General features: G+C 44.2%; 1 protein-coding gene across 1 annotated transcript in view; it reads right to left on the bottom strand.

The window, feature by feature from the left end:
• The window catches only part of LOC147124584 (uncharacterized), a 158111-nt gene that overhangs the window by 93428 nt on the left and 38249 nt on the right, over positions 1-26434 (bottom strand). Inside the window, exons 4-11 of the mRNA XM_085989913.1 lie at positions 21385-21494; positions 21181-21231; positions 20566-20688; positions 18805-18938; positions 13161-13255; positions 12866-12920; positions 12139-12285; positions 3391-3765 (exon numbers count right to left, since the gene is read on the bottom strand). Coding sequence (XP_085846039.1) covers positions 3391-3765; positions 12139-12285; positions 12866-12920; positions 13161-13255; positions 18805-18938; positions 20566-20688; positions 21181-21231; positions 21385-21494 — 1090 coding nt within the window. The remainder of the gene's footprint in view (positions 1-3390; positions 3766-12138; positions 12286-12865; positions 12921-13160; positions 13256-18804; positions 18939-20565; positions 20689-21180; positions 21232-21384; positions 21495-26434) is intronic.

The raw sequence follows: 26434 nt of genomic DNA, 5'->3' as shown, positions 1-26434 counted from the left end.
CCCACTATTTAAAAAAGGTGGTAGAGAGAAAACGGGGAATTATAGACAGGTAAGCCTGACATCGGTAGTGGGGAAAATGCTAGAGTCCATTATAAAAGATGTAATAGCAGAGCACTTGGAAAACAGTGACAGGATCGGACAAAGTCAACACAGATTTACAAAAGGTAAATCATGCTCAACTAATCTACTGGAATTTTTTGAGGATATAACTGGTAAAATAGATAAGGGAGAACCAGTGGATGTGGTGTATTTGGACTTTCAGAAGGCTTTCGATAAGGTCCCGCATAAGAAATTAGCGTGCAAAGTTAAAGCACATGGGATTGGGGGTAAGGTACGGACTTGGATAGAGAACTGGTTGGCAAACAGGAAGCAAAGAGTTGGAATAAACGGGTCTTTTTCCGAGTGGCAGGCAGTGACTAGTGGGGCACCGCAGGGATCGGTGCTAGGACCCCAGCTATTCACAATATATATTAATGATCTAGACGAGGGAACTAGATGTAATATCTGCAAGTTTGCAGACAACACAAAGCTGGGTGGGCGTGTGTGCTGTGAGGAGGATGCAGAGAAACTCCAGTATGATTTGGACAGGTTGGGTGATTGGGCAGATGCATGGCAGATGCAATATAATGTGGATAAATGCGAGGTTATCCACTTTGGTGGCAAAAACAGGAAGGCAGATTATTATCTGAACAGCAATAGATTCGGAAAAGGGGAAGTGCAACGAGACCTGGGTGTCCTTGTGCATCAGTCGCTGAAGGTAAGCATGCAAGTGCAGCAGGCGGTTAAGGCGGCAAATGGTGTATTGGCCTTCATAGCGAGGGGGTTTGAGTACAGGAGCAAGGATGTCTTGCTGCAGTTGTACAGGGCCTTGGTGAGACCACACCTTGAGTATTGTGGGCAGTTTTGGTCGCCTTATCTGAGGAAGGATGTTCTTGCCATGGAGGGAGTGCAGCGAAGATTCACCAGACTGATACCTGGGATGGCAGGAATGACGTATGAAGAGAGATTGGGTCGATTAGGATTATATTCGCTAGAGTTTAGAAGAATGAGAGGGGATCTCTTTGAAACTTATAAAATTCTAACAGGACTAGACGCAAGAAGGATGTTCCCGATGGCAGGGGAGTCCAGAAGCAGGGGTCACAGTCTAAGGATAAGGGGTAAGCCATTTAGGACTGAGATGAGGAGGAATTTCTTCACCCAGAGTGTGGTGAACCTGTGGAATTCTCTACCACAGAAAGCAGTTGAGGCCAATCCATTAAATATATTCAAGAAGGAGTTAGATATATTTCTTAAGACTAAAGGGGTCAAGGGATATGGGGAGAAAGCAGGAACGGGGTACTGAATTTGGATGATCAGCCATGATCTTATTAAATGGCGGAACAGGCTCGAGGGGCCGAATGGCCTACTCCTGCTCCTATCTACTATGCTTCTATGTTTCTATCTTCTCAAGGGCAATTAGGGATGGGTAATAAATGCTGGCCTTGCCAGCGACGCCCACATCCCATAAACAAATTTTAAAAAACTATGGCCCAAGCTGATATTAACTAACTTGGCATAGATTAGGAATCTAACTTGTGAACTTCCAGTGTTGAATGGCTCAGCTACTCTCAATATGTACCAGAGATATTCTCCTTGGTTCAGTGCCAAGGTTCAGTCCCATAGCAAGCGCTTATTTCCTGGAGTGTGCACAAAATATAGGACGCTGAAGCAATCCCAAGAGTCAAACAGAAACCCATGACACTATTTCAATTTACTGAATAATTCACATATTCCAATTGTCATCTATTAGTAACTGCACTTCAAACACAATGAACAAAGCAAGCAGGTAAACAGAGTTGTAATCTAGTGCATTTACACATGTAGGTCTCCCGGATAACTGCCAGACTCACATCATCTGCTCGCTGGGCTGTTATGTATTTCAACAACCTGTTATTTTCTTTAAATGAACTTGGTATTTAACTCCATAGGTGCCATAACAAAAAAAAAATCCAATGCATCACAGGCAGAAATGCTTCATTTTTGCCACAATGGGTTTGGGCCTGCAATTCTCCACAGAGTCTTTATCCCGTTGTGGCGTTCTGGAGAGACATCAAATAGCGACCAGTCACTTGCTCATGAGAAGGGTGGGAGAAACTAGAGGGGCCAGTCAGCACATGCATCTCTCATACCTCCTAGCAGCTGGCTACAGAGCACAGGGAGCATCTTGGCTTCTTAATGAAAATACATGGAACTGGCTTGTGGTGGGGGATGGGGGGGGGGGGGGCGGCGGAGGAAGAGAACTTCAGAAGAGATGAATAATAACTCCAAAAAAAAAAAAAATCACAGAATCACCATTACTGCCTGGTTCCAGCTACAACAGCAATTGTTGCTAATCTTGAAACATAGACAAGGTCATTCAGAGTAAAAGACTGAATCACTTTCAGCAAATACAAAGGTAGGTGGCACCAAATACCAGGGTATTCCAGACATATGTGGTCAAGATAATTAAGTTTCTGAATCAACAACAGAAAATGCTGGAAAAACTCAGCAGGTCAGGCAACATCCGTGGAGAGAAATTTGAGTTGACGTTTCGGGTCGAACCCTTCTTCAAAACTGGAACGAAAAGATAGATCAGAGGCAGTGCTCCGATCGGACAAAAGAATAAAAGAAACAAAAGAAGTAAAAGAGACAATAAAAGGTATTAGAAGCTAGACGAGATGGTAATAGGCTGAGATTAGGTGTAAAGTGTACTGGCAGGGCAAGAGATAGCTGCCAGGTGTGAGAGAGAAACAAAAGGAAAGGGGGGGGGGGGGGGGGGGAGGAGTGGAAAAATTACAATAAAAAATGAAATAGGGGCCGAGGTTATGATCTGAAATTGTTGAACTCGATATTGAGTCCGGAAGGCTGCAGAGTGCCTAATCGGAAGATGAGGTGCTGTTCCTCGAGTTTACGTTGAGCTTCCGTGGAACAATACAAGAGGCCAAGGACGGTGAGGTCCGAGTGGGAATGGAGCGGTGAATTAAAATGACAGGCGACCGGAAGCTCGGGGTCACCCTTACGGACTGAACGGAGGTGTTCCGCAAAGCGGTCACCCAATCTGCGTTTGGTCTCCCCAATGTAGGGGAGACCGCATCGTGCTTTCTCCTTCCCCGATTTATTTTGTTCAACATCCCACTTTCAGATCCCTTGCAGCACAGGCTGTTTAGCCAAGAGCAGCCTATTCAAAAACAGCAAAGTCTCTAATGATGCTCTGCTTGGGTTAACTCCCTCTTAATTTTGTTCCTTCTCAAGCATCTTAGCCACACCTGGTGCATGGCCTGGGGAGAACAGAGGTATGGGATTGGGGGGGGGAAATAGGACTGTTAGCCTTAAATAAAATAAGTACAGACACAGAACTAAAACGATTCTTACCTTTCTTGCGCTGCCGCGCTTTCCGCTTTGGTTTTTGAGAACCACTATTCTCCTGAGGTGGTTCTTCCGCAGCTTCTTTCTCTGCTGGTTCCGCAGCTTCTTTCTCTGTTGGTTCCGCAGCTTCTTTCTCTGCTGGTTCCGCAGCTTCTTTCTCTGCTGGTTCCGCAGCTTTTTTCCTTTGTTTTCGCTTGCGTTTGGTTGAGGAGGGCTTTGCTATGGTTTCTTTTTTCTGTGCATCTTCCTGACCTTCCACACTGCAAGATGCCTCAGTTTCTTCCACTACAGCATTAGAGTCGGTTTCCGCTAATTCAGTGTCAGCAGCTTCAACTGGAGCAGGGTCATCGGGATCACTTTCTATCTCTCTCGATTTCTTGCCTAAATGCACAAGATGTGTAAAGAACAGACATGGTTGCAATCATTTGTTGTTGCAGAACCCTTCTCATGTGTACAATTCTTGTAAGCAAAATATATAACACAGGAATGCACAGCACAGGTGGGAAAAGGTCAGTTAAAAAATTGCCATACTTCGTAGATCCATCAATTGTTTATTTTGCCAAAAAACTATCCAGCTCAGTAGCCCAAGGAGCAGTTTAATTTTCCACTCATTTACTACTGTATAATTACAGTATAATCTCATACTGTACTGGAGTGAGTTTCAATGCAATTTATTTTTCTATTCAGTATAAAATGTTTATTTAAAAAAAAACCTTAGTTCAGAGATTTCACAGTGGAAAAGAGAAATCGCGCGTGCAGCCTGAAATCCAATTCACATTTGCTATTGCAAATCCAGTGCATGCTTATCAAGCTGATCAATGAGTACTGGGGAATGGAGCACTGTTCATCCACTAAGTGTCAGCATCAAGCACACCCAGGTCAGTACAGCTCAATCAGATGCAGCATAAAGCTCCTGCTGCTCTGCCCCACGAAAGTGATTCAGCCCTGTTTATTTAGCGCAAACTTCACTGTTAATTTTCACTTAATGTGATGTCAACACTTCTCAGTCAGTGAAAACAGAATGGCTTTACTTCAAGAACGGCTCTGAAACTAAGTAACAAAAAGGCTTTGTGTTACACTTTTGGCATTAGCACACAGAGATTTTCCATGCAGCATGGTCACTAAAGGTTCAGTTTAAAGAAAGCATAAGTTTACATCTGTGGATCTTCCTGCATGAAGTGCCAATGTAAATGTCAAGTCACAAATCATCATACCGGTGCAGAATGGGGGATCGGCTATGGACATTGCACACCTGCACAACAAAACTGTTAACAGACAGCAGTAAACACTTTATTTAAATATACTTGCATGGGTTTCCTCCAACAACTCAGCTGGTTAAGGAGCAGCCAAGGCAACAGCTGAGGTATCACAATTAGCCTTGGAGCTCTTGGGCTAGGGAGGGGGATATTAGACAATGTTACCGTTCCCAATGATTTATCCAGCAACCCCTGCTGGAACCCCTTTTGCACTGGAGACGGTACAGAGGAGATTTACGAGGATGTTGCCAGGACTGGAGAATTTTAGCTATGAGGAAAGATTGGATAGGCTGGGGTTGTTTTCTTTGGAACAGAGGAGGTGGAGGGCAGACTTAATCAAGGTGTATAAAATTATGAGGGGCCTAGATAGAGTGAATCGGAAGCACCTATTTTCCTTAGTAGAGACCAGGGGGCATAGATTTAAAGTAATTAGTAGAAGGATTAGAGGGGAGTTGAAGAGAACTTTTTTCCCTCAGAGAGTGATGGGGGTCTGGAACTCACTGCCTGAAAGAGTAGTAGAGGCAGAAACCCTCATCACATTTACAAAGTACTTGGATATGCACTTGAAGTGCTGTAACCTACAGGGCTACGAACCAAGAGCTGTGATGGGCCTTCAAAAACCACAAAACTAGAAGTTATAGACTTAAACAAGTTGGCTTTTAATCACTAAGATCAGAGCTAACATCTCAACACGCCGACTGGTTCACAGGAATGAGTCATACAGATCCTGGGATCTTTATGTAAGAGAAGTCAGGGGCGGAGCCAAGAGCCAAGACCTGGTGCCTCCCAGGTTAGTCGGGAAAGAGGAAGTGAAACTATACACAGTGGGGGAGGGTAACATACATGAGTGCAAAACGAATACAGAACCAAGACAAACAGATTTCATTACATTCACCCCTTCTATAGATTTAGTCCATCGGGGTGATGTTTCTTAAAAGTTGGTATAAGTGAGTCTGTCAGGAGGTTTTGCAGTTCTCAGTGATCGGCGCAAAGCCGGTTGGGGTGCCGCTAGGGGAGTGGATTCTGGTTCCTCCGCAGTGTCTTCCAGGTTATCTGCAGTGTCCTCCAGGTTAAAGTTGGGTATTGATACCTCTGGGCGTCCTGTCTCTTTGTAGTGTAGGTCTTCATCGGGTAGTCTCCCATCGTTCTCTCTGCTCCCCGAGGGAGCGAGGTCTTTTATGGAAACAGTGTCCTCTCGCCCGTCAGAGTATTCGATATAGGCGTACTGAGGGTTTGCATGGAGGAGCTGTACCTTTTCCACAAGGGGGTCCGTTTTATGGCCTCTCACGTGCTTCCGCAATAGTACTGTCCCCGGAGACGTCAGCCACGCGGGTAGAGATATGCCCGAGGTGGATTTCCGGGGGAAAACGAACATCTTTTCGTGAGGGGTAGCGTTAGTGGCAGTACATAACAGAGACCTTATGGAGTGGAGCACGTCTGGGAGGACTTCCTGCCAGCGGGAGGTCAGAAGGCTTTTTGACTTTAAGGCTAACGTGACAGCCTTCCAAACAGTAGCATTCTCCCTTTCCACTTACCCATTACCCCGGGGGTTGTAGCTAGTGGTTCTGTTAGTGGCTATCCCCTTCGAGAGCAAGAAATGGCGCAGCTCGTCACTCATGAATGACGTCCCCCTATCGCTGTGTATGTAGTTCAGCATGCCAAACATGCAGAATAGATTACAGAGACACTTGATGACCGTGGCACTGGTCATGTCTAGGCAGGGAATGGCGAAGGGGAAGCGGGAATATTCATCAATGATATTGAGGAAGTATACGTTACGGTCGGCAGAGGGAAGGGGTCCCTTGAAGTCCAGACTTAGGCGCTCGAATGGCCGTGTGGCTTTGATAAGGTGTGCACGGTCAGGCCTGTAGAAACGAGGCTTGCATTCCGCACAGATGCGGCAGGCTCTGGTCATTGCCCTGGCCTCCTCGATGGAGTGGGGCAGATTGAGGGACTTTATAAAATGGTATAGTCGGGTGACCCCTGGGTGACAGAGGTCGTTGTGGAGACCCTGTAATTTGTCCGTATTAATGCTGGCACACATTCCCTGCGATAGGGCGTCTGGGGGTTCATTAAGGGCTCCCGGCCTGTACATAATATCATAGTCGAACATGGATAGTTCGATCCTCCACCTGAGTATTTTGTCATTCTTGATTTTCCCCCTTTGTTTGTTATTAAACATGAAAGCCACCGACCACTGGTCGGTGAGCAGGGTGAAACGTTTGCCGGCTAGGTAGTGTCTCCAGTGCCGCACTGCCTCCACTATAGCCTGTGCCTCCTTCTCGACAGAAGAGTGCCTGATTTCAGGTCCCTGAAGGGTTCGGGAGAAGAAGGCCACAGGTCTCCTAGCCTGATTGAGGGTCGCAGCTAAGGCAAAGTCTGACGCATCGCTTTCGACTTGAAAGGGAATGCATTCGTCCACTGCACACACTGCAGCCCTTTCAATGTCCTGTTTAATACTGGTGAAAGCCTCCCGAGCTTCAGCTGATAGTGGGAAGGACGTCGATTTAATGAGGGGTCGGGCCTTATCAGAGTAATTGGGCACCCATTGGGCATAATACGAAAAAAACCCCAGGCACCTTTTTAAAGCTTTGGGATTGTGTGGCAGGGGCAGTTCCTTTAGGGGGCGTAATCGGTCAGGGTCCGGTCCAATTACCCCACCTTCCACCACACAGCCGAGGATACAGAAACGGGTTGTGTTGAAGACACATTTGTCTTCGTTGTAGGTTAGATTCAGCTTTAGGGCAGTTTTTAAAAATCTCGCAAGATTTAGATCGTGGTCTTGCTGGTTGTGCCCGCAGATAGTGACATTGTCCAGATAGGGGTAGGTAGCTTGTAGTTTATTCTCGTCAACCATGCGGTCCATCTCACGTTGGAAGACCGAGACCCCATTTGTTACCCCGAAGGGCACTCTGAGAAAATGGTAGAGGCGCCCGTTCGCCTCGAAGGCGGTGTATGAGCGGTCCTCCGTTCTAATGGGGAGCTGGTGATACGCGGATTTGAGGTCGATAGTCGAGAAGACTCGGTATTGCGCAATCTGGTTGACCATTTCTGATATGCGGGGTAAAGGGTAGGCGTCCAGCTGGGTATAAATATTAACAGTCTGGCTGTAGTCAATTACCATCCGTTTCTTTTCGCTATTTTTAACTATGACTACTTGGGCACGCCACGGGCTGGTACTGCATTCAATAATGCCTTCCCGCAGGAGTCTGTCCACTTCCGCCTTGATAAAGTGTCTGTCTTCCAGACTGTACCATCTACTTTTGGTCGCTATGGGCCTACAGTTCGGAGCGAGATTAGCGAATAAAGAGGGCGGGCTGATTTTTAAGGTTGATAGGCCACAGACTGTGAGTGGCGGCTGGGACCTGCCATATGCTAGCGTGACACTTTCGTGGTGGCACTGGAAGTCCAGGCCCAAGATTACAATAACACAGAGTTCTGGCATCACGAGGAGTTTAAAATCCTTGTAGTCCGTGCCTTTTACAATCAGTGTTACCACACAGTAGCCCAAAATGTCCGAAGTGTGGGGTTTAGCAGCCATAGCAATTCTGCTCCGTGTAGGGGTTACCGTTAATGAGTGCTGCCGTACCAGGCTAGGGTGGATAAAACTCTCGGTACTCCCACAGTCAATTAAGCATTTTGTTACATTCCCGTTTACCTGTATGTCCATCATGGATTTTGTCAACGGGTGTGGCCTGGATTGATCCACCGTGATCGAAGCCACTGTTGGGCCCTGGGTGGCTGTTGAGTCGGGAAAAGATGGCGGATCCCAAGATGGCAGCCCGCACGAGGCGGTGACGGAGTTGGAAATCGGATTCCCCCTGCAGACTTTGCTAAAATGCCCCTTTTTCTTACATTTGAAGCATGTAGCGTCCTTCGCTGGGCATCGTTGTCTGGGGTGCTTGGCCTGGCCGCAGAAGTAGCATTTCGGGCCTCGAGACATTGCCGCTGTAGGACTCCTGGGTGAACTTCTGTGTGGGGACTCCGGCGGCGTAGAGCTGGTCTGAGACCTGGATGGGGAAGATGGCTGATTCCAAGATGGCGGCCCCCTCAGCGCGCACGAGGCAGTGAGGGCCGCATGGCCGGAAGAATAAGAGTCAGAGTTTTTCTGGGCCACGTCCAGCGATCGCGCAGTGGCCACTGCCTTTTTTAAGTCCAGGACCTCCTTCTCCAGCAGTCTCTGCCGGATATAATTCGATTTGAGGCCCGTGATGAAGGAATCGCGGACCAATTCATCAGAGTACGCGTCGGCCGTCACGGCCTTGCAGTTACAGTCCCAGTCCCGGACCAGGTCCTTTAGGCCCTGTAAGAAATCGTCCATTGATTCCTCTGGTCGCTGCCTGCGTGTAGCCAGCAGATGTCTGGCGTACACTTCGTTTACCGGCCTCTGGTATTGGGCCTTCAGGATAGTGATGGCCTCCGTGTAAGAGGTGGCGTCCCGGATGAACGAATAAATCCGATGACTTACGCGAGTAGTCAGTAGACTCAGTTTATCTACCTCGCTAGCGGGTGAGGCCCCCGCGAAGAGTTCGAAGCATTTGAGCCAGTGTCCAAATTGATTTGATGCTTCAGCAGAATGTGGATCCAAGTCCAGACGCTCTGGTTTTAGGAGTCGATCCATCCTAGTATTCTTTAGTGATTAAAATTGATGGGCCTTCAATAACCACAAAACTAGAAGTTATAGACTTAAACAAGTTGGCTTTTAATCACTAAGATCAGAGCTAACATCTCAACACGCCGACTGGTTCACAGGAATGAGTCATACAGATCCTGGGATCTTTATGTAAGAGAAGTCAGGGGCGGAGCCAAGAGCCAAGACCTGGAACCTCCCAGGTTAGTCGGGAAAGAGGAAGTGAAACTATACACAGTGGGGGAGGGTAATATACATGAGTGCAAAATGAATACAGGACCAAGACAAACAGATTTCATTACAAGCTGGAAATGGGATTAAGCTGGATAGCTCTTTTTCAGCTAGCACAGACACGGTGGCCTGAATGGCCTTCTTCAGCGCCGTACATTTCTATGGTTCTATGATTCTATGTATACGTGGCTACATCTGCTAAGACAAGTGCAGGCTTGGCTGTAATCCCCACATGGCCAAATATCCTGCTGGAATTCACTCCCTTGGTTAACATTAAGAATGGTCACTTGGACCAAGTATTGGATAGAAACCAGTGCCCATGAAACCAAACTGGAGTAAGGTATTAATGACTTCAGGAGAGGTGGGAGGTAGAGATATGGAGGGAAGAAGGAGAAACATGGCAGAAAAAGGAAACAAAATAAATAAGCTAACAGGAAGCGGTAGAAGTGGAAAAGGCAATGGAAGGGGTGAAAATTGATAGACAGGATATACCAGAAAGGCTGGGTTTGCTTGGAGTGGGCAAGTCGCCTGGTCCAGATGGCTTGCATCCCAGGTTGCAAAGGGAATTGGGGGACGAGATAGCGGAAGGGCTTGCCATAATTTTCCAATCTTCCCTAGATGCGGGGGAGGTGCCTGAGGATTGGAAAGTGGCAAATATGTCACCATTGTTCAAGAAAGGGTATAAGGACAATCCTAGTAACTACAGGCCAGTCAGTTTAACATCAGTGGTGGGTAAAGTTTTAGAAACAATAATCAAGGAAAAAATTAATGGGCACTTGGAGAGGTTTAAGCTAATTAAGGAGAGCCAACACAGATTTGTAAAAGGCAGATCATGTTTGAAGAATCTAATTGAATTTTTTGATGAAGTAACAGAGAGGATTGATGAAGGGAATGCAATGGATGTTGTCTACATGGATTTTCGGAAGGCGTTTGACAAAGTACCATATAGAAGGCTGGTTAACAAAATTGAGGTTCAAGGAATAGGTGGGTCAGTGGCAGCTTGGATGAGGAATTGGCTTAAGGACAGAAAACAGCAAGTTGTGGTAATTGCCGATGACACCAAACTTGGGGGTGTGGCAAACAGTGATGATGATACCAATCGACTGCAACAGGACATAGAAAGACTAGCAGAATGGGCAGACAAGTGGCAGATGGAATTTAATACAGAGAAGTGTGAGATTATGCATTTTGGCAGAAGGAACAGGGAGAGGCAATATACACTTAATGGCACAGTTTTAAAGAGTGTGCAGGGACAGAGGGACCTGGGAGTTAATGTGAATAGGTCCCTGAAGGCGGCAGGACATATTGAGAGAGTGGTTAACAAAGCATCTGGGATCTTCGGCTTCATAAATAGAGGTATTGAGTACAAAAGTAGAGAAGTTATGCTAAACCTTTATAAAGCACTGGTTAGACCACAACTGGAGTATTGCGTCCAGTTCTGGTCACCACACTTTAGGAAGGATGTGAAGGCCCTTGAGAGGGTGCAGAGGAGATTTACCAGAATAGTTTCCGGGGATGGGGGATCTTAGCTACAAGGACAGGTTGGAGAAGCTGGATTTGTTTTCATTAGAAAAAAGGAGGTTGAGGGGTGATTTGATAGAGGCATACAAGATTATGACAGGTTTGGATAGGCTAGACGGGGAAAGGCTGTTCCCACTAGTTGATGATACAAGGGCTAGGGGACACAGATTTAAGGTTTTGGGCAAGAGATACAGGGGGGACGTGAGGAAAAACTTTATTACGCAGTGAGTGGTGATGACCTGGAATTCGCTGCTGACAGGAGTGGTGGAAGCGGAGACAATCAATGTTTTCTAGAGGAGACTGGATAGGCACTTGAGGGAAATAAACTTGCAGGGCTACGGGGATACAACGGGGGAATGGGACTGACTGGATTGCTCTACAGAGAGCCGGCACAAACGCAATGGGCCGAATGGCCTCCTTCTGTGCTGTTATGACTCTATGATAAGCACGGTATTCAGAAAATTAATTTTAAATGTCATTAAAAGTCATGATTCCTTCCTCATAAGTTTTATTAAAAAATTAATTGTCCTTTGTAGTAACATGACAAGTTTTTGACAGCTCCCATTTTACAAGGTTGATATCATTCAATTGCAGATCAGCTAACATGGTTAATTTTCTAAAAGACTTTTAAAAAATGGATGGTATCCTAAAATACCATCCAAGTGCCACGTTAATGCAGTGCCTCAGCGACTGTAGTCCCAACTTCAACTGACATTTCTAATCAGACTTTCCCCCCAGGCAATGATCTCAATCTCAGCCTTGTTTAGCCATTAGCAGTTACCAAGATGCAAAGTTACCCAGAGAAGGAAAAATGATCAGGGTCTCTACCTCAGATTACCCCAACAGCCTTTCTTCCCTGGCCGCTGAGGCACACTTGTACAAGATGTTTAAATGTCTCTCATTTCGCTCTTAATGTTCAAACTTAATCCAAGGCAAATGGGCCAAAAGATGACAAAGATATGGAAATATAGTTATGTTCTTTAAAGTGTACATCTTTATTTTGTATTTCAAAAATCTATGCTACATAGCAGTATGAAGAATTTGCCATCCTTGTTGGTTCGCTGTAAAATGGCTTTTGTAAATTGACGATGTTTAAATATTTTAAAACAATATTACCTTTCCTGCTCCGTTTGGTAGTCGATGATTTTCTCGGAGCGTGGCGTTTGGTTCTCCCATTCCTTTCCCTCTTCCTCTTTGCCTCTGCTTCTAGAACCCGGGTTAACAGCTCGCCAAAAAATTCCAGATCAAGTGGCTTCTTCTCCTCTATGTGACAAAGGATAGATTAAAAAGTACCAGAGATGCACAAAAGGACACTAAGCAAAACACCCTTAAACATCAGCCACTGTTTCCTTGACCAAGTTGGTTCCTCTTTCAAACAGTACAGTTGTAGTTTTTCAATTCAGGTTTCCAAATTGATCAAAAGGCCCAAATATGAAGTACAATGGTGTACAAAGTGAGAAGCTAAAACGTCAACTGCCAAGCAAAGTAGAAACTATGGAGAAACGGTATTATTACCATTAGAGAAACAAACACTAGACACGCAGTCATTGGACCACAGTAGAAACCATAGACACCACACAAAACATACAAGTTGGGAAATCCAGTCTAGCAATGAACCTTCTCTAAAATTAGTGATATTTGATAGGCCGATTCTTTACTTCCCATTTTCCCACACCCTTAGCACTCCAAATATCACTTCTGTAGTATCCCACTGCTCTCCAGTTATGTTGTTACTGTTCATATCGCTTATCTGATCTTTACACCTTGGAGAAGTCTGCAATAGTATATAAATCACTTTATAGTAGAAAATCTCTTGCGCCCATTTAAAAACTAGCATACTTACTGAATGCTTTGTCTATCCTCCACGAATTCAATTTTTCTTCACGTTTAAATTTGTTCTGCAGAAAAAAAAACTCAATAAAAAATATTTTTCACTTATGTAAAAGTGATCATTTAAGCTGTTTTATCTGCATCGACTTTCTTTCATACTGTGTTGATAAAGATAAATGCGCTTAAATGTTCCAACTTGCAACAAAGCAACATGGATTTGTTTTTATATACAGACCAACACCCAAAAATGCATATGTAACTATTAGATAAATGGGGGAAAAGTTTTTTATTAAGACAATTTAAATTACCTTTATTTCTACTCTTGTCCTGTTGGGGAACAGCTGACCAATCATAGAGAAATCTGTCCCAACCATACTGATTGCTAGAAAGAACATGTCTGTTTCTGGAAAGAAGTAGAACTTACAAATTTACTAAAGGAACCAACACATTACAAACAGAAGCGACACATTAAAAGGCAAGAAAGTTAGTTACTTTCTCTTTTTAAAAAAAATTATGCAATGCAAAACAAAATAAAAAGGACATGCAGAACGTAGAAAGATTTATTAGTATCTGTTTAAATATGTAGGTTACAACACACAACTGATTTATTATTTTATATTCTGTGCCAAAGTCTGGATATAATACTGTCAGCTACATTACAACTCCGGTGTTTCCCAGTCAGAAGCAGTGTAAAGACTATAGGACCAGTTTTGTCTTTTTAGCGCCCTAATGAGGCAGTGGAGGTTGAGAAATTCAACAGATATCAATCTTGCTGGATCCTACTATATATTTACTATATATTCCAATTGGGCATGAGGTTAGCATCTTCAGCTCGTGTCCGAAGCAGGCAAGAGCTTCATTAGCATAAGTAAAAGGGGGAGGGGAAGCATGCTATGCCATTTTCTGGTGCACAGAGAGTGAAATATGCCTCAGGCAGACCTGCGGGTGGGAGGGCCTTTAAAAGACACACTGATTTCAACGGTAATTGAACTGGGCCTTTTATAAGTCCTTCATGTATTTACAACACATTTGAAGGGTACTAAATAAGACCTTTTATCAATGCTACATATGGCTAAAATGGACCTGTAATAACATTCAATTGGATATGCAAATTGCATAGCAGGACTTTTCAACATGGTGCATCACCCTGCCGTGTCCTCCTCAACCTCTCTGCAGCCTCTGACAGTCCACAACACCACCATCCTCCTCCAACACCTCTCAAGTTGTCCAGCCTTAGCTTGGTTTCATTCTTGTCCATTCATTTATAACCAGAACATCTCCAGCAATGGTTTCTCCTCTTACCCCCACGCCATTGCCTCCAGAATCCCCCAAGGATCTATCCTTGGCCGCTCCTCTTGCTCATTTCCATGCTGCCCCGTGGCAACATCATCTGCAGACTTGGGCTTCCACATATTTGCTAATGACACCAAGCTCTACCTCCTCGATCCACCCCTCCACTGCTTCTTTGTAGTCAGACTGCTTGTCCGTCAACCAGTCTTCCTCCAGTGCAGTACCGTCTTCAGCCCCCACCACAAACTCCAGACCCTTTTCTGGCCACTGTCTCAACCTCAGCATCCTATGTGACCTCAAGCTAAGCTTCTGATGCCATATTCTCTCCATCATGAAGACTGACAACTTCCACCTCCGTAACATCACCTGCATCAGGCTCGATACCTCAGGCCATCTGCCAATGAAACTCTTATCCATGCCTCTGTCATCTCCAGACTCAACTATTCCAATGCTAGTTGCTGCCCCATCCTCTGTAACTTTAGCTCATCCAAAACTCTGCTGCTCATATCCTATCACACAACAAGTGCCACATGCTTAACACCTTCATCTTTGCTGACCTACATTGGCTCCTGGTCAATCTCAAATGTAAAATTTTCATACTCTTATTTAAATTCTTTCATGGCCTCACCACTTCCTATCTGCAACCTCCTCCAGCCTCACAATCACCCCCACCCCCTAACTCTCCAATCCTCTTGCTCTGGACGATTACAACTGTGCCTTCAGCTGCCTAGGCCCCACACTCTGGAATTCCCTCCACCTCTCCAGCTTCCTCTCTGCCTTTAAGACCCTCCTTAAACTACCCCACCAGATATTAACCCCTCCTCCAAAATAACATGCAGGCAACATGGGTCCTATGAGGACCTTAGTGAGGAGATGTGTATTCATTTGAAAAACTAATTTTAAAGAAATAAATTTCTCTCAAAAATTATGTAAACTAGGGAACAACCATGACACTTTTATTCACATTCGCCCGGATTTTCCGGGGCCTATAACCACGTGCGCACAGCAGGAAATGGTCATTCGCCCAACTACTGTCCAGCGAATGCCCACGAAACCCTTCTGACTGGTAAATGCAGCCTTAAGGCCTTCTTTTACCAGCGTAAGGGTTTAAATAAATACTAAAATAATTTTTTTTAATGTCTTAACCATACAAAACCTTTAAAATTAGTTTAGGTTCTTTTCGGTTCCTTGAAAAATGTTTAAATTTATTTTTCAAATAATTAAATTTTTGTTTTAAATGTTTAATTAAATTGTATTTTAATTCATTTTGAACATGTGATGATTTATTTTTATTTAAGTCTGTGATATGTATTTTTTAGGGGACTCCTATTATGCTTATAGGGATTCCGTATGTAAATAGAATCCCTATGAGCATAATGGCAATCGTGAATGGTTGGGCCGGCCCACGTGATCCCAGGGATGCTTACAAACTACATGCGCCCCTATGATATGTGGGCCTTTACACAGGCGTACGCCTGCAGGCCCAGGAGCGCAAGTCTTCAAAGGTCCAGAGCAATCAGGTAGGTGTGGAGTTTACTTGCGGTTCGGAGGCATTCGCTCACGGGAAGCCTCCGACCGCAATTTCCCACCCATTGTATTTATCGAAGTACCATAAGAATTTTCTCAACGAGATATTTTCATTGCCTTCCTCCCTCAGCCTCTCCACCGAGTGACTGTGCATCCTCGGTGATTGCAACCTCCATCTCAATTCCTCAGGCTCTCTCTCCCGGGTTCACTGCCCTCCTATCCGTCCTTAATCTCTCCCTCCATGTAAACTCCCCAACCCATATTCACAGCCACCCCCTTGACCTTGCCATCTCATATGGCCTCGCTACTCCCATCAAGCCAATCACAGATAAGGCCATCTCCGATCAATTCCTTGTATTGCTCTCCGCAAACATCACCCTTCCCCCTCCCTACCCTACTTCCTTCTGTGTCCAGCCTTGGAAAAAAAATCTCCCAATTCACTTACAACTGCATTTTCAAAATCCCAACTGTCTAGCCTTTGGCCCTTCATTCGCCACGACATTTCTGCAGCTACCGATCTGCTCAACCACACCCTCACCTCCACCTTTGATGCCCTAGTCCCCATTAAAACCATTACGCTCTCTCTCACCCAGGTCGTTCCCCATAGTACAGCCCTCATCCCCACACCCTTAAGTCCAAGGGACACAGACTTGAACAGATATGGCAGACAACTGGTTTAGCCATTCAAGGCCAGATCTGGCTGGACCACATAAAGCACTATTGGGTCATGCTCTCGTCTGCCAAAATTGCTCACTATTCCAGGATCATTCTGGAATGCAAAGATAACCTCCGGCTTCTCTTCTCCACTGCAAACCGTCTTCTTAAACCCTCTCCAGTCTCCTCCACCCTCACCTCCAACAAGTGCAAGGAGCTCTTGGACTTCTTTATCACGAAGATCGCGACCATCTGATCAACTGCCTCTGCCACTCCCCTCTCTTCCCCAGCCCACCCTGAACTCATCTTTCTCTAGTTTTTCTCCGATCTCCCCTCATGCCCTCTCTGCGCTCATCTTGTCCACGAGACCCACTTCCTGCTCCCTCATCTTGTCCACGAGACCCACTTCCTGCTCCCTCGACCCTATTCCCACTAAACTGCTGACCACCCAACTTCCCTTCCTGGCTCCCATGTTAGCTGATATTGTTAACGGTTCTCTCCCCGAATGTACTGTCCCCCTCTCCTTCAAATCTGCCGTCATCATCCCTCAACTAAAAAAAAAACCCTTGACCCCTCCATCCTTGCAAACTACCGCCCCATCTCCAGCCTCTCTTTCCTCGCCAAAGTCCGTGAACGTGTTGGCGCCTCCCAAATCCGTGCCTATCTTTCCCGCAACTCCATGTTTGAATCCCTCTAATCAGGTTTCCGTCCCTGCCACAGTACCAAAACGGCTCTTATCAAAGTCACAAATGACATCCTATGTGACTGTGACAAAGGTAAACTATCCCTCCTCATCCTTCTCCATCTGTCTACAGCCTTTGACATGGTTGACCACACTATCCTCCTCCAACGCTTCTCCACCGTCGTCCAGCTGGGTGGGACTGCACTCGCCTGGTTTCATTCTTATCTATCTAATCGTAGCCAGAGAATCAGCTGCAATGGCTTCCCTTCCTGCTTCCACACCGTTACCTCTGGCGTTCCCCAAGGATCTATCCTTGTCCCCCTCCTATTTCTTTGCTGCCCCTCCGTGACATCATCCGAAAACACGTCAGTTTCCACATGTACGCTGACAACACCCAGCTCTACCTCACCACCACCTCTCTCGACCCCTCCATTACCTCTAAATTGTCAGACTGCTTGATCGACATCCAGTACTGAATGAGTAGAAATTTCCTCCGACTAAATATTGGGAAGACCGAAGCCATTGTCTTCAGCCCCCACCACAAACTCTGTTCCCTAGCCACCGACTCCATCCCTCTCCCTGGCATCTGTAAGGCTGAACAAGACTTTACCAAAAGATGCGCTTCCGACCACATATCCGTGCCATCACTAAAACCGCCTATTTCCACCTCCTGAACATCACCCGACTCCGCCCCCGTCTCAGCTCTCATCTGCTGCTGAAACCCTCATGCATGCCTTTGTTACCTCTAGGCTTGACTATTCCAATGCACCCCTAGCCGGCCTCCCACGTTCTACCCTCCGTAAACTTGAAGTCATCCAAAACTCTGCTGCCCATGTACCAACTCGCACCAAGTCCCATTCACCCATCACCCCTGTGCTCGCTGACCTACATTGGCTCCTGGTTAAGCAATGCCTCGATTTTAAAATTCTCATCTTTGTTTTCAAATCCCTCTATGGCCTCACTCCCCACCACCCCTCCCAATCTCTATCACCTCCAGCCCCACAACCCTCAGATATCTGCGCTCCTCTCATTCTGGCCTCTTGAGCATCCCCAATTTTAATCATTCTACCATTGGTGGCCGTGCCTTCAGTTGCCAAGGCCCTAAGCTCTGGAATAGCCTCCCTAAACCCCTCTGCCTCTCTTTCTTCCTTTAAGATGCTCTTAAAATCTACGTCTTTGACCAAGTCATCTGCCCTAATATCTCATGTAGATCAGTGTCAAATTTTGTTTTATAACGCTCATGTGAAACACCTTGGGACGTTTCACTATGTTAAAGGTGCTATACAAATACAAGTTGCTGCTGTTGTTATTGACAGGTATTACCAGATCCTATTCCACACTATCAACTGCACAAATATACTTTCAAAGGCAGGGATAGTTGGGGCTGAATATGAACTTCCATTCTGCAGCAAATATACACTATGGTGATGCAACAATCACTTTTTGCACCACAGAACTGAAAAGAAGTTGGCTAAAATAGCAAAACTGCTATTCACAAATCGAAATGGAAGCACTTTTTCAATTAATAACAGTATTAAATGTGAACATTGATATATCCTTGAAAAGTATAAAATATTTGACTCTGTACAGTTTAATTAAATTGGAACACGCCACACTGGAAATTGGATTATTTTCTGGCAAGATAATTTTTTACTCTTTATTAGCAGGAAAAGTAAATGATACAGGGGTGCAATCTGAAGAATTAAATTCAGGGTTAGTTTAAATTACAGCTCAAGTGAGCAAAAAAGAGCAAAACCATTTTTTTTAAAATAAGCTATTAAACTTGTTTTCATACATACCTTTGTTCGACCATGGTTTTGTGTGGGTGCTCCTCCTAAAACTGGAATAGGTCGTTTGAGAGCCACGTTCAAAAATGGGATCATTTTCTTCAACAATATTAGGTCCCTTCATCCTCAAAACTTCAACTGTTAAACTGTTTTTGTTTCCAGAAAAAAAAAATTGCAATTCATGGCAAATTATTGTAAGCTTAAGACAATGCTGTTATGATCTCCCTCCATTACAGACCATAGCCAACTTTGTTCTCCCTGATCATCAGTCAATAATGCATATCCTCTCATTTATTGCTATGTTCATTTCAATGGCTGAATGTTTAGCTATTGGTTAGAATTCAAAAGTGAGGAAGTGATGCAACAGTTCAGGAGCATTGGTCAGACCCCATCTGGAGTACTGCATTCAGTTTTGGGCACTGAATCTCAGGAAATATATACTGGCCTTGGAGGGGGTACAGCACAGATTCACCAGTGTGATACCAGGATTTAAAGGGTTCAATTAGGAGGACAGGTTGCATAAACTTGGCTTGCAGTCCCTTGCGTTTAAATGGTTGAGGGATGATCTAATTGGCGATGTTTAAATGATAAAGGGATTCTATAGGGTGGAGACAGAGAATCTATTTCTTCCAGTGGGGAATCCAGAACAAGAGGGTATAATCTAAAAATTAGAGCTAGAGCATTTAGGAGTGAAATCACACGAGCAGTGGAAATCTGGAACTCTCTCTCTCCCCAAAAAGGCTATGGGTGCTGGGTCAATTGAAATATGCACAATAAAGATAGATAGAGTTTTGCTAGGTTAGGTTATCAAGGGATATGGATCAAAGACCAGTAAATGGAGTTGAGGTACAGATCATCCATAATTTGATTGAATGGCCGAACAGGCTGAATGGCCTACTTCTGTTCCTATGTTCCACTGAAGTGGCAGCCTAGATTATGTGCTTGTCTCTGGAACGGAGTTTCAACCCATGGCCTTCTGACTCAAGAGGCAAGAATGCTACCATTGAGTGAGTCTCAGCTGACACCTTGCAGACATAGGTTTGGAGGTATTCCAGTTTTGAAAAAGGGTTCCGACCCGAAACGTCAACTCTAATTTCTCTCCACAGATGTTGCCTGGCCTGCTGAGTTTTTCCAGCTTTTTCTGTTGTTATTTGGATTTCCAGCATCTGCAGTATTTTGCTATCAAACATATAATTCTGTTTGTCTCTGTTTGCCATTTATTAGGTTGAGAATTATGTTCACACATCAGTAGTTTGAATATTGAATTAAATTTTTAAAAATGAAACCTTTCAACATCATGAATCAGAAGAATGATTTATTCCATTTTGTTCTGAATGTTTCATCTTTTAAAACAAAAGGACTACCAACCTGCTCAGATCAACAATTGTTATTAAAATTTTACTTCTGAAGCTTTCCTGGGAAACTACAATGTCACAATAACAACATAATACAATAACATGGATGCTTGGAAAGTTTTATGCTGTCACAATTATTGAATCAGAGACTTGATGGGATGCAATGTTTATAATACTGAAGCCAATGTAAAGCCCCTTTAAAAGTTTACAGAGCTGTGGGATAAATCAGCAACATCTAACTTCAACCAACATACTTTCACCAGTTTTGGAACAAGGATCTAGCCCCTAGACCAAAACACTGAACATCTTTGCAACGGTGTTCAGTAATAACTCAAGCGTCTAAGGTAATCGGAATTGTTGATCAGCCGATGACTGGTTAAGTGCTTAAATCAGAAATGCATTAGTACTTTGGGCTTACCTTTCTTCATCAATAATAATAGAACCATCTTCAGCTACTTTGACTCGTGGACCCAAAGCTGCATCATCAGATTCTTCATCTTCATCCTCGTTAGCTGGGGCATTTGTGGTTCCCACTTCTGGCCTGCAATACAAATAGGAAGACACACTGTGAAATGTCAGAGTCTAAACACTCTGGTACCTGTACTATAGTTATCAGGACAACCAGAAATTCATTCAAGTTTTGCATCAAATATCTAACAAAATTGTTTTCTTTTACAACAGGAATGCATTTGACTATATGCACTAAGAATTATAAATATAAAATTAAAAATTTATAATTCTTAGCGCATACAGTCAAATGCATTCCTGTTGTAAAAGAAAACAATTTTGTCAGATATTTGATGGGTGGGGGAATGCTCCCATTTTCTACCCTTTTCATCATCCATCCAACAGATCCCAGAAAAGCAAATGCACACCAATACCAAAAACAGTGTTTTAATGTTAATTTCAAAACCCTTTGTTAAAATTTGGTAAATGAAAACCTGGTGAAAATCACCAAGGCATCTGTTACTTTCTAGGAGCATTAATGTAAAAATGAAGTTTATTTTTTGTAAATGGATAAAGATGTACTCACTCTTTGGTTAGAACTGGGAAAGATGGTCTTTTTTCTTCTTCGAATGAAGTTCTGTAAGAAGTTGCATTCAAATATCAAAACTTCATATTACTTGCATTTAAAATATAAAAATACCATGAAAAAACTAATTTCATGCCTTTAAACTACATTCTATCAGGAACATTATATATTAAATGTTACTCAGAATATCGCCAGGTCACTTACAGCATTGGATTTGTATCAGGCAAGTAGTAGATGAAGTCTCTCATTGTCATTTTAGTGCGTTCTGGTGGGTTACTGTTTTCCCAAATTGGAATCGTTTCTCTGTGAGCTTTCTACAATGGCCCAAAATAAGAAAAATTGTATAACAATGCATCATTACCAGGAAATAGTTAAGGACAACATTGGTGTGCAATACATCAATAGGGATGTACGGAGAAGAGAATAAACAGAAGATACAAAATATGCCCTGCTGTGATACCACATTTAAATAGAAAGTGCACCTCGTCACCTAATACATGACCTGTTGGGTCTACAAATTAAATACTGGATCACACCAGAACACCTACGGTGCGGTGCTTTAATTATACAGTACACATTGGCCCGGATTTTGCGTGGATAACAACGATGAGGTTAGCAGTGCTCATAGTTATAACGAAGTAAATCGGACAGCAACTTCTAGCATCCGCACATACGCAGTTAAACGTGGAAATCCGGAAATTGCTGAGAGAGATACCCCACGCAATGGTATAAAGTTGGGGTACTTGCCCACTATTTCCCCACTAAAGACGCTAAAAAAAGTTAGGGTTGGTGCATTCAGGAGAAAGTGAATTTTTAACGCCATGATAATTGATCATTACTGCCACACAACCTCTCTGGCCCTGAATATTTAAATGAAAATTCTCATTCCTTCAGAAGTTAAATTAGTGTTGGAGACTTCTTAAGAAAAGAAATTGCCAACACTAATGATGATTAAATTGTAGATGAGCAATACTCTGGGTGGAAGTACTTCCAATTTAAAAAAAAATCTACCCAGAAATACTGGCGAGTTCTGCAAAATCTCTCTTCCCTAAAAGGAGATCTCTTCTGGTCTGTCTGGTTAAAAAAAAAGCAGTGTCTTGGAGTTCCAAGTCCAAACTCGGATCCTTGCTAATACTCGGCTTTGGAGCTGCAGTCCGGTACCAACAACTAGGACTAGTAAGTATGTTGATTCCACTCAGCTCAACTGCAGTTATCAGAGATAAGACTATCGGGTCAAAGCCTGGAAATTCCTGTCGGTGAACAAGCTCATGGCAGAAGGGATTGCATAAAGAGGACAGAAAATTGTGAGATCCTCAACTCATTGGCTTTCTGCTCGTTTGAGCACAATTCTTGAAATTGGTAGGGAGCTTCACGCCAGACACTGCAATTTCTCATATGGAATTGCAATGATGCTTTCATATTCAGGACGAGATCCCTTGCTTCGCCTTTGTTTTTCCTAATTTTTCAACCTGTAGGAAGAGGCCGGTGTCGGGAGCAGCAGGAGAGTGCAATAAGTATTTAAACTCACTTTTGTGGGGTTTTTCAGAGGCTTACCAATCTCGCAGACCGACGGCGGTGTTCCAGAGCCACGTCACGATTCAAAGTGACGCGGGCAAGAGGAAGCAGCTGATTGGGTGAGTACGGCCAAGTGAGTATTTATACGACTCCATAGTTTGACAGTTAAAGTTAATAGATTATAAAGTTTAGACGGTCTTAATTTTTGTGGTTATAGTTTCTAAGGTCTCTTTTGTGTAGTGGGGAGTGCTAGTAAACAAGGGACCTTGAGTATATCATTTAATTGTAGTGTAATTAGTGGCATTGATTTGATTTAATTTAGTTTAAATTAATTAAAGGGTAAGTCATGGCGGCACAGCTTGGCCCCGTGGCATGCTCCTCCTGCACTATGTGGGAAATCAGGGACACAGGCAGAGACACTTCTTGTGTCCCTGACGACTGTGTGCGGGAAGCGTATCCAGCTGCAGCTACTGGCAGACCGCATTGCGGCGCTGGAGCTGCGAATGGATTCATACTGGAGCATTCGCGATGCTGAGGATGTCGTGGATATCAAGTTTAATCAGTTGGTCACACCACAGGTAAAGGCTGCACAGGCAGGAAGGGAATGGGTGACCACCAGGCAGAGTAGTAGGCGCAGGCAGGTAGTGCAGGGGTCCCCTGTGGCCATCCCCCTCTCAAACAGATATACCGCTTTGGATATTGTTGAGGGAGATGGCTTGTCGGGGGAAAGCAGCAGCAGCCAACTTCCTGGCACCATGGGTGGTTCTGCTGCACAGGATGGGAGGAAAGCGAGCGGGAGAGCTATAGTGATAGGGGATTCTATTGTAAGGGGAATAGATAGGCGTTTCTGCGGCCGCAAACAAGACTCCAGGATGGTATGTTGCCTTCCAGGTACAAGGGTCAAGGATGTCTCGGAGCGGCTGCAGGGCATTCTGGAGGGTGAGGGTGAACAGCCAGTTGTCGTGGTGCATATAGGTACCAACGATATAGGTGAAAAATGGGATGAGATCCTAAAAGCTGAATATAGGGAGTTAGGAGGTAAATTAAAAAATAGGACCTCAAAGGTAGTAATCTCAGGATTGCTACCAGTGCCACGTGCTAGTCAGAGTAGAAATAGAAGGATGTTTCAGATGAATACGTGGCTAGAGGAATGGTGCAAGGGGGAGGGATTCAAATTCCTGGGACATTGGAACCGGTTCTGGGGGAGGTGGGACCAGTACAAACTGGACGGTTTGCACCTAGGCAGGACCGGGGGGAGTGTTTGCTAGTACTGTTGGGGAGGGTTTAAACTAAAATGGCAGGGGGTTGGGAACCTGTGCAGGGAGACAGAGGAAAGGGAAACAAGGATAGAAGCAAAAGACAGGAAGGAGAAAAGCAAAAGCGGCAGTCAGAGAAATCAAGGGTGTAAATCAAACAAGGCCACAGTAAATAATAATTCTAAAAGGTCTAAGAGTGTTAAAAAAACAAGCATGAAGGCTTTAAGTTTTATTGCGAGGAGCATTCATAATAAGGTGGATGAATTAGCTGCGCAAATAGATGTAAACGGATATGATATAATTGGGATTACGGAGACATGGCTCCAGGGTGACCAAGGCTGGGAATTCAACATCCAGGGGTAGTCAATATTCAGGAAAGACAGGCAAAAAGGAAAAGGAGGTGGGGTAGCATTACTGGTTAAAGAGGAGATTAACACAATAGTAAGGAAGGAGATTAGCTCTGTATGGGTAGAGCTGAGAAATACCAAGGGGCAGAAAACGTTAGTGGGAGTTGTATACAGACCCCCCAAACAGTAATGCTGAGGTTGGGGATGGCATTAAACGAGAAATAAGAGAAGCGTGCAATAAGGGCACAGCAGTTACCACGGGTGACTTTAATCTACTATTAGATTGGGTTAACCAAATTAGTAACAATACTGTGGAGGAGGAATTCCTAGAGTGCATACGGGATGGTTTCCTGGACCAATATGTCGAGGAACCAACTAGAGATCAGGCCATCTTAGACTGGGTATTATGTAATGAAAAAGGATTAATTAGCAATCTTGTTGTGCGAGGCCCCTTGGGGGAGGATCGATTATAATATGATAGAATTCTTCATTAAGATGGAGAATGAAGTAGTTGACTCAGAGACTAGGGTCCTGAATTTAAATAAAGGAAACTACGATGGTATGAGGCGCGGGTTGGCTAGGATGGATTGGGGGACGTTACTTAAAGGGTTGACGGTGGATAGGCAATGGCAAACATTTAAAGATCACATGGATGAACTACAGAATTTGTTCATCCCTGTTTGGCAGAATAAAACAAAAAAGGTGACTCAACCGTGGCTAACAAGTGAAATTAGGGATAGCATAAGATCCAAGGAGAGGACATATAAATTGGCCAGAAAAAGCAGCAAACCTGAGGATTGGGAGCACTTTAGGATTCAGCAAAGGAGGACAAAGGGATTAATTAAGGGGAAAATAGAGTATGAGAGTAAGCTTGCAGGGAACATAAAAATTGACTGTAAAAGCTTCAATAGATATGTGAAGCAAAAAAGATTGGTGAAATCAAGCGTAGGTCCCTTGCAGTCAGAATCAGGGAAATTTATACTGGGGACCAAAGAAATGGCTTACCAATTAAATACATACTTTGGTTCTGTCTTCACAAAGGAGGACACAAATAACCTCCCAGAGATGTCAGGGAACATAGGGTCTAATGAGAGGGAGGAACAGAATGAAATCAGTATTTGTAGGGAAATGGTGTTCGGGAAATTGACGGGATTGAAGGCCGATAAATCCCCAGGCCTGATAATCTACATGCTAGGGTACTTAAGGAAGTGGCCCTAGAAATAGTAGATGCATTGCTGGTCATCTTCCAAAATTCTATAGACTCTGAAACAGTTCCCATGGATTGGAGGGTAGCTAATGTAACCCCACTATTTAAAAAAGGTGGTAGAGAGAAAACAGGGAATTATAGACCAGTAAGCCTGATATCGGTAGTGGAAAAAATGCTAGAGTCCATTATAAAAGATGCAATAGCAGAGCACTTGGAAAACAGTGACAGGATCGGACAATGTCAACATGGATTTACAAAAGGTAAATCATGCTCGACTAATCTACTGGAATTTTTTTGAGGATGTAACTGGTAAAATAGATAAGGGAGCACCAGTGGATGTGGTGTATGTGGACTTTCAGAAGGCTTTCGATAAGTTCCCGCATAAGAGAGTAGTGTGCAAAGTTAATGCACCTGGGATTGGGGGTGAGGTACTCACTTGGATAGAGAACTGGTCGGCAGACAGGAAGCAAAGAGTTGGAATAAACGGGTCTTTTTCCGAGTGGCAGGCAGTGACTAGTGGGGTACCGCAGGGATCGGTGCTAGGACTCCAGTTATTCACAATACATATTAATGATCTAGACGAGGGAACTAGATGTAATATCTCCAAGTTTGCAGACAACACAAAGCTGGGTGGGCATGTGTGCTGTGAGGAGGATGCAGAGAAACTCCAGTATGATTTGGACAGGTTGGGTGATTGGGCAGATGCAGTATAATGTGGATAAATGCAAGGTTATCCGCTTTGGTGGCAAAAACAGGAAAACAGATTATCATCTGAACGGCAATAGATTGGGAAAAGGGTAAGTGCAACGAGACCCCACACCTTGAGTATTGTGTGCAGTTTTGGTCGCCTTATCTGAGGAAGGTTGTTCTTGCCACGGAGGGAATGCAGCGAAGATTCACCAGACTGATACCTGGGATGGCAGGAATGA

Source organism: Somniosus microcephalus, chromosome 1 (genome assembly GCF_052327205.1).
Source record: "Somniosus microcephalus isolate GS21.2 chromosome 1, FLI_Smic_1.0, whole genome shotgun sequence".
NCBI lineage: Eukaryota > Metazoa > Chordata > Chondrichthyes > Squaliformes > Somniosidae > Somniosus > Somniosus microcephalus.
The sequence above is the reverse complement of the archived record's forward strand: the minus strand, read 5'-3'. Positions and strand labels throughout refer to the sequence as shown.